The 16,219-nt window shown below is 30.1% G+C and overlaps 1 protein-coding gene across 1 annotated transcript; it reads left to right on the top strand.

Annotated features, from left to right (window-relative positions):
• Window positions 1-100: 100 nt before the first annotated feature.
• Window positions 101-2,181, top strand: LOC21385136 (putative tRNA pseudouridine synthase; the record flags this gene model as incomplete). The annotated part of the gene is made up of 4 exons (XM_010112552.2): window positions 101-245; window positions 372-818; window positions 1,017-1,451; window positions 1,788-2,181. Coding segments are annotated over 4 exons (1,045 nt in total), but the record flags the coding sequence as incomplete, so codon positions are not given.
• Window positions 2,182-16,219: the final 14,038 nt, after the last annotated feature.

Here is a 16,219-nt window from a genome sequence, read left to right as displayed (position 1 = left end):
TTCATTATGCGTTTGGTATGGCTAATTGAACTATAAAAAATTACTTGCATGATTCTCTTCCACAATTTTATGGTTATTTATTTATTGTACTATTTTTCAGGAGTTTTGACCCCAGAAGAGAGTGTAATCTGCGGAAGTATTCGTATCTCCTCCCCGCAGATGTTGTTGGGATCAAAAGTAATTTTACCACAGATAAAATTGATTTTCATATCTCGGATTTCAATGAGATATTGAACACTTTTGAGGTCCTGCATTTTCTTTAGCTGTCTTTTTTTTTTTTTTTATTTCTTGTTTTTGTTTGTTCTGAAACCACTTTCCTGTGAGAAAATTTCTGAAATTATTAAGTTTGTTTCTTTAAATGTCTTCTGCAGGGAGATCATCCTTTTCATAATTATACAATGAGATCGAAGTATAGGAAGCAGTTTCCTGCAAAGAAATCATACAAGAATGGCTGTGCATTGAGAAGACAGAGATCATCTGAAGAGGAATCAGAGTTTGAGTCCGGGGCAAGTGATGGTGAAGAAAATTTTGAATTGAATGGTCTAAGTACCTCAAATTATGAGGGACTGGACCAAAATTTTTCAGCGTCCAATATTTCTCATAAGAATGTAGTTGATGGTCACGAGAAGCATGGAGATGTCCAAAATTCCAGTTTACCTGTTCTTGCAAGATGGCTATATGAACCTGATGAGACCGATAGAATAGGTGCTTCGCATTTTAGAAAGATTTTTCGTTGTTCTTGTGCAAAGCTAGAGAAGTCTCTTGGATATAATTATGTTGAGATCTCCATATGGGGGGAGTCTTTCATGCTACATCAGGTGATTCTTTTTCCTTAAAAATTAGCTCTTTTTTTTTTTTTTTTTTTTTTTTTTGAAGGCAAAATTAGCTCTTATTTTTACCATATTAAGAATCTCATTGATCTATCATATTTTAAATATTATCCATAAAATAATTTAAACTACAGAGATATTAAATTTACAAAATTTGACATCATTTATCTTTTATGCGCTTTTCAGATTCGCAAAATGGTTGGAACCGCTGTGGCAGTAAAGCGGAATTTACTTCCGAGAGATATTTTAACATTGTCAATGTCTAAGTTCTCACGAATTGTCCTGCCACTTGCTCCATCAGAAGTTCTTATCTTAAGGGGAAACAACTTTTCAATAAGAACAAGACCTGGAAACCTAACTAGGCCCGAGATGTTGACAATGGTTGAATCAGAAGAGATTCTCGAGGCAGTTGATGAGTTCTACACATCCATAGTAATTCCTCAGGTTACCAAATTCTTGGACCCATCAGCGTCTCCTTGGAGGGAATGGGTTGAGAACTTGGATCATAACACACGAATTCCGGATGCTCAGTTAGATGAAGTCAGGATTGCTTGGAACACGTGGAAGGAAAATTATGAAAGCAGAACAAATGTTACATCAGTGACAAACGAACGAGCCAGGGTAAATCGACGGTGATCTTATTTTGGCGCTAATCTCCTGAAAATCCGGTTGCCTAACCTTACTTGTTGCCTAGTTCTGTCCAAGCATTCCATAGAATTCTCTCTAAGAGTTTTCTGTCATTTTTTGAAATAGTGTTCTTTCACTTGCAGTATTATAATATTTCTAATACCTTCCATCATGAAAAATTGCTTCCTTTCTTTTTTGGCTGAAACATTAAAAATTGCTTATTAGCTATTGACTGGGACTCTTTCTGTATTAGTAGCCTTAAATGCACTTTATACAAAATAGTTCTTGTTAGTTTTAGTTAATGCCACTATTCCACATTGATGTTACCAGGAATTTGCTGCAATATAGTCAAAGTCTATTCCCATCATTGGTGCAATCTGAGAAACTTGGCGATTGCTTCAGTATAGGCCTCCGGCGCATCGAAACTATGACAAAGAGAATCGACAGAGCTTGCATGTTGATCAATGATTGAAGAAAAAGGTAAGAAACTGAGGCATTTGTTGTTAGAGAGTATAACCCAGATCCAAGATGAAAAAAATAAAATAAAATCAGCAGGTGTCACTTGTCAGCATCTGATTCGGCTTGCTAGTAGCAGGAGCGCATTTATCTTGTATGCTTTTTCTTCATTATTGTCACAACTCACATGCTTAAAACTGCCATTTTATTTTCTTGTTCCCGACATATATTGGCAGCAAATGTCTGCTCAGAGCAATTTGCAATAATTTCCCCCTACCAATTTAAAAAGAGTTTATGAAAAGTTTTTAATTTAGATTTTTAGCCTTTCATTTGTGAATACAAATTATATTCTACATATATATATATCCTTATATTATATTACTTTTTACTTTTTATGTGATTTTACGATTCAAAACAGTTTCTTACTAGTAGAGTTTTGTCTTCATAGTTCATACTCTACCACGGAATCCTTATCAGTATTTCTTTTTTCAATAATTGAACTTTGCCTTTTCTATTTATTTTGGGCATTGGCTGAAGTACTTGAACGATGTGTATACTCAAAAGGGTCCTACGAAGAACTTTTTTTTTTTTTTTTTTTTTTTTTTTTTTTTCGGGCAATTCGGTGCCAGTTAAAAAAAATTTTTTTTTTTTTTTTTTTTTTTTTTTTTTTCCGGCAACTACGTGTCACGTATCAAAAATATTCCTTATGACGTTGGGATTTCAATGTCATCTATTGAATAACGAATTTCCGTTTGTTGATCAAGGTTATCTTTGCCCTTTAGGGCTTCTTTAACCTGATGCATCCATGGCCAAAATTTTTGCTGCTTCTGAAAATAGATCAGTGATAAACTAGATGCTTACTTCGGCGGTAGAACAAAGAGTTGGTTTAATTTCTCTTATGAGTAGGCAAAAGTAGCAAAAGAACAAAGACGCTGGTTGATCTTGATCCAACCCCTTTAGCCAACATCTTCCTTTCTTTTTTATGTTTTTTATTTTTATTTTTTTAAAATAATGTTATTCATCCCCATTCCGTTTATCATTTTTATAAATCTCACAACCCATCAATAAAACGAAAATAACTAGCTCTATTCTCTTCATCATTTTGGAAATTTCACGGCCCACTAATAAAATGAAAATGATCTGGTGATCTAATTATACTTAGAGGATGGATCCACTTATGACTCGTACCACCATATATCTAATGTTGAGCATTACATTAATTAATCAAGTATTCTAATGTTGAGCCTTACATTAATCAAGTAGGGATCCTGAAGTGGGTTGTGGAGTATATTCAATATGTAAGCTTTCTTAACGTATGTGTATATCAGTCTGTACAAATATTAGACTATTAGTGTTAACTTCCCACAGTAATTAGATCATAAGATTTGACACATTGCTGTGAATAGTGAACAATAATTCACTTCTTGCTGGATGCTACATGACAACATACATATAGTTTTATAATCGTGATACAAATATGGAAAATCTTCTGGTGTGATATTAAAAAATAATAATAATCCACCACATGCGCATGCCTTTTTGAATATGATAAATTTGACATTTAGAAAAAGCGAATTACTAATAAATATTTCTGCAACAAAATCTCTCCACAAAATATTTTGGCTTCAAACTATTTTTTAAGTTTCCTTTCTAGGGGAAAAATACTAAAGTCCCGTTTATGTCGTATACTCAAACTTAAATCATTGATTCTGCTATAGTGTTTTCTTTTCACAAAAAATTTAAAATTCAAACGTTATAATCAATAATCATGGTTTGAGTATACTTTCTAAACGAACCCCAAGTTGATGTTGTATATGTATTAAACCGTGTTAAGGAAAACTAATAGAAAGAAGAAAATGGGAAAATGGGGTATAATTTAAAGGGCAATTTTTAAAAATACCATTTGAAATAGAACCCATTTTTATTTCTATCTCCTAACATTAGCTCATATCTTTCTACATTTTACACTAAAACTAGTCAATGATAGAGTTTTTTAAAATGTGTACTCTTAATAAGTTAGGTACTTAAGGGTAGAATCTGTAATTTTCTCTAATTTTTTTTTAAAAATATTTACTATTCCACTTCAAAAGGGGTGTTTGTTTGTCTAACCAACTTGTGATAATAAGATGGAAAAGTTACAAAGGATTATATAGCATGGTTTCTCATTGCACACAAAATAGTGTTGGCTGATTTGCATGTTGGCACAACGTGCAATGCTACGCACTGCTGCCCTGTGACTGTGAGTATGTGTACTGTTTAATTTCTCTGAAAGCTGTTAAAAATCATTATTCGTACAAGTAGTACAAGAAGCGTATTCAATCATTCATAAACTTTATTTATTTATTTTGCTTGGAAAAGCACATTCATAAACTATAATATATATATATATATATATGATAGACTCGAACTTCATCAATCAAACAAACTGAAATGATTTTATTCTAATAAGGCAACGAAGTATAATTAAAACTATCGTATCCAAAACAGAGAAAAATGAACATGATATAGATATACATTCATGAAAAAGATTAAAGATTAAAAGGAGGGGAAAATGATGATCAAGATGAAGGGAAAAAGATTATAGAAGAAGAAGAAACATGATCAAGATTTTTAGGTTTGGTTCAGATCAAAAAAGATATGTAGGTTTAGGTTGCGAGCGCTAATAATTAGTCTAGTTTTGGTTAACTTCACTCCAGCGTTGAAAGGCTTGGAACATTGATTGTTCAACTCTCTGAGCATCTTTCTCGTTACTTTGCTTGTTATCATTCTGCAAATTGATTCAACAAACCAAGCACACAAACTTCTCATATTGATTCAATAATGTCAAAACTCAAGAAAAATAATCACCACGCAAGCATGATTACAAATATAGACACATACATATATAATATGTGTGTAAATATAGTCCGCATGTATATTCATAAAATAAAATAAAAAAAAGGAAAACAAACTCCCAAACACACACACACGCGACGTTTGTGTAAGTTCAGTTATTAACTTACGGTAATTGCGACAGCTTCTAAATGAAAATTATGGGAAGAAGAAACCCTAGCGTGGAGCACATCAAGGCCAAGCTCTTCAAAGGTTTCCAATATGAAAACAAGCAATCCGGAGCAGCTTCTTTCAGTGAATACCTCAATGACAAAACCTGTTTCTTGAGCTTCAACTTTAACCTGCTACTTTAATTAATGTGATTATCAATAAACGACCAGAAATTTCCAGATATATACGAAATTTCTAAACTAATTATTGCGCGTATAAATCACAATGTATAGCCTATAGGGTACTATTTATTAGTTTATTAATTACAAAGTTAACTTTGATTACCATAGGGGATATTGAGTTGGAACAAGAACTTCCGGAGTTTTGGGATGCCGTTAATTTGTCTTGATTTATTTTCTCCACTTTTAATTCCATAAACTCTTGCACGTACTTTGATTGATTATCCAATATATTTGGGCTTCTACTGCGCTGCATGCAGACATAGGACACATGTAAACTCAGAGACTGTAGCCGATCGATTGATCACTTTATAAAGATCTCTTGTTTCAATTCTTCTCTCTCTCTCTCTCTCTCTTAAAGAAGCAGTTCTTGTCTTTAAAATTTTCTTTGGTTATTAATTTCTTTACGACAAGCTAAATACCCACGCATTCTTACCAAATATAACTTCAAACTAATAAGCAGCTCATGATGTAAGTGAAATAGAATTATTAACCTGATGAGGTGATTAGGAACAAGAAATATGTATGTGGAAAATGGCCAGTTTTGAAGTATTGCATCAATAAATGACTCAAATTTTATTAAATTAAGAAGACTATTTTATAACATCAAAATGGTTAATTGACTGATAATAAAAGTTTAACTAATATCATTTTCAAAAAAAAAAAAAAAGTTTAACTAATATCAATCAATGATTTACCGGTTACTCACTGATTATCTTGGTAGTTAATTGATCGCTAATTGTCTGAATTTGATTGGTTACCTATCAACCATTTTCCTAAATAATTTTATAAAAAAAAGTTATGATATAAATATTTTTATAATCCAACCCATCTCACCTAATTTTTTGAGGAAACAAAGTGAGCTAGTAATATATATATATATATATATATATATATATATGTATGTATGTATGTATGTGTGTGTGTGTGTGTGTGTGTGTAATGCTTATTGAGATTAGCTTGAAGAACTGAAAAGGGCAATGGAAGTCATGAATCTAACACAAAAGAAAAAAATCAGTAATTAAAACAGTTAATTAATAAAAAAAAGAAGTTAAAATTAAATGATCAAGAAAAAAAGAACTGTAATTTTATTTATTTATTCTGTTAAAAAAATAAGAAGTGTATGACTTTGATTACATTCAACTAAGTTCCGAAAAAGCATATCCTGAAAAATAAAGTTCGGTTAGGATGATGTTGACAACGGACTCAGATCCTACAGCAAGGGGTCAAATGTTTATTATCTTCAGACACGTGTGTGGAGTGTGGTGTTTCAGCGAATTAGCTTAATTAGAATATATTATGTGTCAAGGATGTATCATAAAACTGCAGTCAAAGAGAAGAATAGTACATGTTAAAAGAAGAGAAGTTAATTGAAAATAATTATTACAGAAATATATATATATATATATATATATATATATATATATATATCGCACCGCATGAGAATTGGTCATGATGGAACGGAGGAGTTGCAGTATCTTGTACAAGCTGGGAGCTTTCTTGTGCTTACCAGAAACCATGTCCTCTCTCTCTCTCTCTCTCTAGGAGCTCTTTTAAAATGTTATGATAGTTATAATGTTTATTATCTGATGATGAGACGATATATATAGACACAGTACGTACAATTACGTTGTCTCCTTTTGAATCATGATTCATGCGCATGTTAATACGTGTTATACATGCGTGTATACTATATACATCACACACACATATTTATATATCGACCTTTACGTCATTAATGAAGAGAAACCATTTTTCCATGTAAATACAAAAGCGCACATAACTAACTATATATATATATATATATATATATATATTGATTGTTACAGTTATACAGGGTTATCAATATTCCAACAATGAGATTTCTTAATGTCGTTCGCTAGCTTATTGAGTATCCTGTATAAGCATGTGAAGAACACACACACACAGATATATTATGCGTAGAGACACATTTGATACAGTAGTGGAATTAATAATAATATAAATGAAACATATCAAGACACTTGCATATATATATATATATATATATATATATATGGGAGTGGGGAGGTTAGGCTGTGGGGTTACGTGAGAGTAAGGAATCTGCTCGTGAATGTGATTGAGAACACCATCGAAACTAGCGAAGGAAGCGTCAAACCATGTTCAGTTTGTGTTCTTTTCGTATGCCTCCAAATCTTCCTCACGGGAACACCAATTCTCTCTCTCTCTCTCTCTCTCTCTCTCTCTCTCTAGCTTACAGCCATGTTTGGTTTAGTTACGTTAGGTTAGGGGGCTTAAAAAATATCAATTTGGCAATGAGGGGCTTTTATTATTTCTTAAAATGGAAACCGCTGGCTAAGTTTGAGAATATATGTATTTGTCGTCTTTCTTTAATTCTTTCGTTTTCCTCGCGCGACATATGCAAATGGCCGTATCTATTAAATTAATCAAAGAGAATTATGATGTCTTTGAACAATGCACATATGTATATAGTATGTTAAGTTGTGGTGCCTTAATTATATCCTAATAATTATTACTTTAAGCAGAGAAATTGATAGATAAAAGTTATAGAAAATATTAAGAGTTATGAGATGCAGAGATAGAGGAGAATAGTCTCACATTGAGGTGAACTTTTATAAATTTTGTGTGTTCGGTTTTTATTTGTTCTTTTCTATGATTTATTGCTTTCGCTAATATAAATTAGGCATCTAATTCGAATGGCATGGTTCAAAATATCATGGTGTATATATATTGCCAAGAGTCTTGTTTAAGCATCAGTTAAGATAATTGACGCAACCAAGGAAGAAGTTTAATTTGTCGAGTAATTCAATAATTATCCAATAACTAGCAGAATTTAACACAGCAATTATTTATGTCGCATCAATTAAGATTGAAGACGTACGATATTATCTCTCTCTCTCTCTCTCTCTCTCTTCATTTATTTGTTTATATATTTTTTTAGTTTTTGGCAAATCTTATCACCAATGTTAACTGTGACGCTTGTTCAGTATTTTTCATATATATTCGGATATTGTGTTTGGATTTATCAGTAGTGATGATCATGTGTTAGCTGGACTGATGGAGTAGGCTTTGTTTTTCTGGGAGTTTTGTCAATTGTCAGTATTCAACAATATGGAATTACCATCTATATATATATATATACACAATATTAGTATTACATCTCAACAAATATATAAAACCCATGTCCTTTTACCGAATCCTTGATCTTGTCCCTGTGTGTGATCTTTATAAGCGCTCCACTACTTATAATTACTCTTTTCAGGTAATTAGGATATAATTGTTCTAAATCGTTTTTTTAGAGGCCTTCTAGGATCTATCAGATTAACTATTTTAATCAAAGAATTAAATGGAGCTACTTATTTGTTTAACTCGATGACTTTTACTATATATTAGCTAGGTCGAACAAACTGATTTAATATTATAATCTTACAATATTATTATTTTTAGTTATAAACTCCATTAACAAACACTCCTAATTTCGTCACTGCAAACAATAATTCGTCATAGTTTGAACCAATTAATCACGAAATTTCTTCTCAAGGTCCTCCTGTTTTGGTTTCTACCACAGTTTGAACCAATTACATTAATTTTCCAGCCTCATCATGAAGACGGCATGTTCTCAAACAGTGGATATATCTGTCCTAGTTAATGATTGATTTTGAAATTTACCAATGAGCATCATCCTTTATTAATGTAAAATCCCGATGTGATGTACCCATTTTTCTTTTTTAATCCACTATTTATTTTTCATCTCATCTAAAGTTAACAATATGAGAATATAAATATATTAGAATTAAATGAAAAATGCTTGCAGATATTGATAATGCTAAGCACCATAATTAATAAAAAAAAATAGACCTATTTTTAAACCCCGTGATTTAAAATCTACTTTTTATTAGTATGTTATAGCACCACCGGTCCCGTAATTATCATAAATAAACTTATTTTCTCGTTATTTGATTGGGTCTCAGCATAAAGTATGTGCCTTTTCAGTTCCTAACAAATATTATAAGCTGGTAAACACACATTCCTTAATGTATTAATTTTGTGATACAACTATTTTCGGCTTCCACACTACACATAAGAATATAGACAATATATATATATATACACACACTATATAAAAGTAGGCTTTTCTTCTGTTTCTTTTAGTATGAGGTCTCTCCGACGTAACACGTAATTATGAAAACGTAACATTAATAATTAAGAGAAATAACACTAAAGAATTTAATCATCTAAAGACTATGTTACTTTTTTTCCAAGTCGATATTGCATGATTGTGTTATATTAGATGGACGGTCGTTCTAGAGGGACCGAGGAATCTCCTGCAACATTCGTGCAATGTATAAGTCAGTGTGTGTCCGCATGTCATGTCTGTGTATAATTAAGTACTTATCTTTTTCCTTTTTTGGTGAGAAGTTTTCAATTGAGTACTTGCGTTTGCAGCGCATTATTCTTGCCAACCTAATTAATTCTTGCAACGTATATATGTTCTTAGTTATGAACACGCAAATATTTGCCATTTTCGACCACAATTGTCAAGATCTATTATCATTATCAACTATAACAAGTCTCTATATGCTAAATGGTAAACTACTTATACATATGACTTGATCTTCATTAATTGTTTTGTATAATTTTATATACATATATAAAAGCTTCCATATATAGTTTAGCAACATTATAAAGGTTGGGCGAGTCTCATCATATCGCGAAGTACATTCACGGGCAAATATTTCAATAACAACAAAAAACATAAATTAAAAGTTGAGAGAGAGAGAGAGGGAGAGTAATAACAAACAACATAAAATTAAAAGTTGAGAGAGAGAGAGAGAGAGTGTGTGTGTGTCTGGTGATGCGTCCAAAATTCCTAGGACATTAAATTAATAAACACCAATAAAGTAGTTCGTTTGGTGCAAACCTACAAAATAAGTACTATATATAAGAATATTTCATTAAAAAAAAGGTACTATACAGAATATATGTTGGCTACTAAAGATTAAAAGATCAATTGGCAATTCGGCGCATTAATTATCAGTCTTCAAATATACAGCAACGCACGAGAAGCACATAACGCATGCAGTGAAAATTAATAATTAATAATTTTCAATTATATAATGTATTAATTAATAATTAATAAATACATAGTAATTACTAAATTATTAATTAAATGTTAATTTTTTATTCATTAATTAAAATAAATAATATATAATAAATAGTAATTAATTATTTAGTTGAAGATTAATTGCCAAAAATTGATTATAAAATATAGTGATAATGGAATAATTAATAATGTTATTAAATGTATAATTAGTAAATAATATGTCAACCATATAATATATTAATTACAATTTACTTATTAGTAAATAGTTGATAAATAGTAAATAAACAGTAATTACTCAATCAACATTTAATATTAAATTATAATTAGTAATTAATTATTGTTTAAACAATAATTATCAAAATTGATCATGTAATATATCAAATAATAGGTTATTAAATAAATATTATGAATTAATAATTATTTAATTATGTAACTAAAGTTAATTATTTAATTAGTAAATAGAATACTAATAAATCATTAATATAATAATTGTTTTTCATTAATACACTAATTAATTACTTATAGACTAATAATTATGAGTACATTACTATGGCATAATAATTTCTTATATACTGTTTATTAATTATTATTTTTTAATTGTTTAGCATATTAATTTATTATATGTAATTTAATTACTAATGTACTAATTAATAGTATTATATCAATTATTATTATATTAACAATATATTAATTTTTATTTTCTAAGTGATCATTTATTATTAATTAATTTATATATTAATTTAAGATTTTTAATTACATCCACTCAAAACAAAATTTCATAATATAACTAAACACGATTTTATTTTTTTATTATACTTAAAACAATCTCTTAATAAATTAAATAAATGTAATTTTATAATTATTCTCAAAATGATTTCAAAACAATCTCATTTTTATTTTTATACTGCAATAAAACTATTTTGATAAGTTACCAAATGGGCCCTATCATTTTCACTATTTTTCTAGGTCCTACGTACTTTAACTGATCTCTTTCGTTAGCTTTTCCTAAGTGAAAGCTTGGTTGCAGAAAATCTATACATGTGGAGCTAATCAACAAGCTACTCCTTTTACTCGGAAAAAAGTGAAGAATAAAATAAAATCTGCTTTTGGAAACGTTGATGCAAATATTTTATTCCAATCTCAAATCTAAAAGTATATGGTCATAAGAAATAAATAGAAGAACAAAATCAGTTCCATACAAAATATAGCATCAGATGATCAGTAAATATAATTAGCCAAATTAAGCATGGGCTACTGCATTCCTACAAGGTTGATGTTTTTTAAGATATTCACTCATGCACATCATAAAAATAAAAGTGTCCAAAATTCATATTCAAAGAAAATTCTAGGTATTGATGTATAGGAATAGCTATTATTTGTTAGATCTTTATCAAATTGTCATATTTTATTTTTATTTTATCTTATATGATTTTGATTTGATGTGATAATTAAAATTGTACCTAAATTGGATCTAACTATTAAAAATTATCTCATATAAACCTATCATAAAATTATGATAGAACAAAAAAGAAGTGTGCATATTAAAATTTGATAAAATAAATGGTTTATAAATTATATCCAATCTCCGTGGGATATATGTATATACGTGCTGTACCTCTTTTCAAAACAAAAAAACAAAAATAATAATACATATTGTACGAATTTTGTGACACATAAGAAGGCAGGCGAAATAGTGAAAAATTAAAACAAAAAGAAACATTCATATCCTTGTATAATTATATTTACTTTTTATAACAATAATAATCTTAACTTATACTTTTCTCTTTTTACCGCGTAAAAAGTAAAATAAAAGTAGTCCCAAAACGAGTCTTTCATTTCATCAATTGATTATGGAGCCAATTAATTCTTTTCTTTTTGTTTTTTAATTTCATTACACGACATGTTTGCATGCGTTTATGTATCGCAAATCATGCTAATTAAGGCGTCTGCTTGGTGAGAGAGTACTGTGGGACGAAAACATATTTTTTTTATTTTATTTTTTTTAGGAACGAAACTAGATTATTTTGAGTAAGTTGTCCATGCTAAAGATGAAATCAAGTTATTCGCCTTTTGGAGGTGAGGGAATTCTGTAGAAGTTAATAATGTATAGTGTCCAAGATGGACTAATAAATCAATGGTATGAGGTGGCAGCTCGGATTGATTAGGGAAATACATACCTACATACAATACTAGTATTTATCGCCGGCATTTAAAACAACAGTTATTAAATTATTATTTTTTTTTTAAAAAAAGAAGAAGAAAAATTGGATATAAACGAGATAAAGACGAAAGAAAAAATCTGAAGCAAAAAAAAAAAAAAAAGATTTTAATTTATTTTATTGTGTTTAAATTAATTTCATTTTATTTTGTTTAATTTATTTTTATTTAATTTTGTGTGATTTTATTTTATTTTAATGTATTTTTATTAAATTTTATTTTTTATTATATCATTTATAATATTTTTATTTAAGTAATGTAAAAAATTTAGCGTGAAACCGTGTTAAAATAGACAAAATTGTACTACAAATAAGTCCAAAATTAAAAAATAAATATAAAAAAATAATAATTAATAAATAAAACCAAAATTTTTTTGTGACCGTGGGATCAAAAGTATAAACAGATGAAATGGTCTCATTTCCTCTCTCTCTGGACCCACCACTCCCTCTCTCTTTCACTCTTTCGGTCTTTCCCACGCAGCTCTCTCTCTCTTTTTTCAGGCGGGCCCACCACTCCCTCTCTCTTTCTCTCTTTCCCACACAGCTCTCTCTCTATTGGCGCAAAAGGAAGCGCAAAAAAAAAACAAACAAAAAAGAAGACAACGTGGTTTATTTTGGAAGGAGAAACGGACGAAAAGTTTCGTCCGCCCCCAAAAACGGGTTCTTCTTTAGTAGGGAGTTATAGGCATATATATATATATATGTATATATATATGCGTGTGTGTGTGTGTGTATATATGAGTAGTTAATTACAAGGCTTGAGGCAAATTTGACGAATGATCTATTACATAAACTTTGTACCGAGAGATTCATCCTGTCGTCTCTTGAAAGAGAAATAAACATATCGTAATATATATACTTGGAGCTAGAGAGTTCGAGATTGACGATATATTCTTCTTTGGATCAGATAATTGCTAGCTAACTGAAAGTTGTCATTGCGACTCGTGGATATATCACATGATATGATTAAAAATATGGTCTCTGCGGGTTTGTGTGTGATCTTGTGATTGTATCTAAAGTTAATCTTGATCTGCTATATATGCAAGGGTGTGATTGAATCTTGGTCCATGTTCTAACACATAGGCTGCATAAGCTCATTGCATTATGATGTATAAAATATCATAATACATATACGGTATTTTAGTATCATGATATATTAAAGAAGTTAAAAAAACCTAATAAGATGTTAGGTACATTTTTACATTGTATTGCATTGTATTATTACTTTGAAGAGTGACTTTGATTCCATCCCCGACCTTAGGTAACCCTAACTCCTGCCTCAACCTACCCCGTTTTAGGCCAAACCCACTGCCAGTCTCTTTTTTTTTTTTTTTTTTTTTTTTAAACATGAATCAATCATAATTTCCTAAGAAATGAGGAGTTAAAATATAATTTTCTTAACATTGGAGTCAAAATTATTTTTTCTTAAAAATTAAGGGGTCAAATTTAAATTTTCTAAAAATTAAGAGATCAAAGTACAATTTTCAAATATAAAATCATGTTTTTACCCTTTAATTTTTGGAAAATTATATGCTTTGGACCGACCCCATACTAGCGTGACCTCGACTCCCGTATCAGCCCAACCTTAACATAGACCATGGATTATATATATGTATATGTATATTTTGAATTTGATTGAAGGTGAGAGATTCTAACACTTCAGTGAAGTCTAAATTATGTACAACCATTCATGGATCCTATATTATTAATAATACAGTATGGTACATTGAAAATAAATTGTATTTTATAATATTACATGAATCGTAATAATTTACCAGCCACATTAATTAATTAATGTGATAATCGATCTTATCAAACATTAATGTATTATTGTACTCAATCCACAATTTAATGCTCTATTACAGTCCACCAAATATGCCCCAAATATATTGTTACGCCTGGACGAGGCAGCTAAAAGCCTTGACATGCTAGGGACGTCGAGGATTCCATTCAAATCCACGTCAATAGATCACAGATAGAGAGAAGTTGCAGACGGTGGGGTGTGGGTGCAGACGGTGGCGACCGGGGGGAGAGTGTTGCAGACGGTGCCGACCGGGGGGGTAGTGTTGCAGACAGGTAAAACACCATATTGATATTCCTAGGAATCTGAATAACACCATATTAGGTGTTATTCAGATTACCAAACATAGTAATATGTGAAGATTCTCATTCCCACTTAAAGATTATTCCATACCAAACGTTCCCTTATACTTTTGAGCATATAATGAAAAAGTCAGAGCCTTAAAAGAGAATATAGGCATTTCATCCGTCAAACTTCTATACATTTTTGTTCTTTTTTTTATTTTCTGCATTTATTATTTATCTTTGCATTCTATAATTCCTTAAAAATAATTAATTCGAGTTGACGAATTTTCACTGTCAACATATATTCCCATTTAATTTTTAGTCTTTCTCCACTGGCGAAGGCTTTTGTAGAAATTTTTTTATTTGTAGTCTTGAAAACTCATCAATTAAATTTCAGGAGAGCCTAGAACAGTAATTATTGGACATACATGCATAACAGGATTTCATGTCAATGCTTGACTTATCGCTCCTCCTTTATGATGAACCTGATCTCCTCACTCTCTCAGTCTTTGTCCGTTATTGGACGGTTTTCCTTTTCCATCTTTATTTAATGATCATGAATTGCAGGTAGCTAGAAGTTATGATCAATCAGTATCTAACAATATGCTCTGATGAGCCAAAACTATACAAGCGTAACACTATAGAATACGTTTAGCAACAAATCAGACCACCAAAAGAAAGTTATAAATAAAAAAGCTTCTATTGCATGCAAAAAATTTGATCTGCCAAGAAATGCTTTATAGCCTCATGACTAGCTTGCTAAAGGGAGACATGAATATATCGCGTGAGTATTTTTGGAATATATTTATGTGACACTCTTTATTTAAGAGTGGTGATTAAATGATGGAGAGTATTATATATTTATATATATGGACTTATTTTAAATAAATACAGTTAATGGTTACATTTATAAAAAAGACATATTTTAATAACAATTGATGATGTGACATGCTAAGAAGTTAATCTCATTAACTGCGTTAATTTTTTTAACAACTATTCAGTTTATTATAACCGTCTGATTTATATCACACAGTTTAGACAATAATACCTAATGAGTGTTGCTCCCATCTAAAGTCACTTTAATTATGAATTTAAGCCTTCCAACATCTATTTTGGTGGCTAGTGAGTTGATTTTCATGACTTGTGATCATAATTGAGGGTGTGTTTGGTTCGGGGAATAGAAAGGAATGGAAAGAAATTAAGGTTTATTCTTATGTTTGGTTGGTTTTAAGAAAATGAATGACATACCTAATGAGTGTTGCTCCCATCTAAAGTCACTTTAATTATGAATTTAAGCCTTCCAACATCTATTTTGGTGGCTAGTGAGTTGATTTTCATGACTTGTGATCATAATTGAGGGTGTGTTTGGTTCGGGGAATAGAAAGGAATGGAAAGAAATTAAGGTTTATTCTTATGTTTGGTTGGTTTTAAGAAAATGAATGACATTTCAAAATGGAATGACTTTTCCATCAAATGGGTGAATCATCATTCCTTCCTCATATGAGAGGAATGCTCATTCTAAGCTCTTTTAATTTTCTTTTCCATCATTACCCTTAAATATTATAATTATAAATATTATAATATTAATATTTATAATACAATTAATATTATATTATAATGTAATTATATATTATAACATATAATATAATATATTATAATTATATACGTATATTATTATAT

The sequence above is a fragment of the Morus notabilis genome, unplaced genomic scaffold, assembly GCF_000414095.1.
Source record: "Morus notabilis unplaced genomic scaffold, ASM41409v2 Scaffold2272, whole genome shotgun sequence".
NCBI classification, from domain to species: Eukaryota; Viridiplantae; Streptophyta; class Magnoliopsida; order Rosales; family Moraceae; genus Morus; species Morus notabilis.
This window is presented reverse-complemented; position numbering and strand designations above follow the sequence as displayed.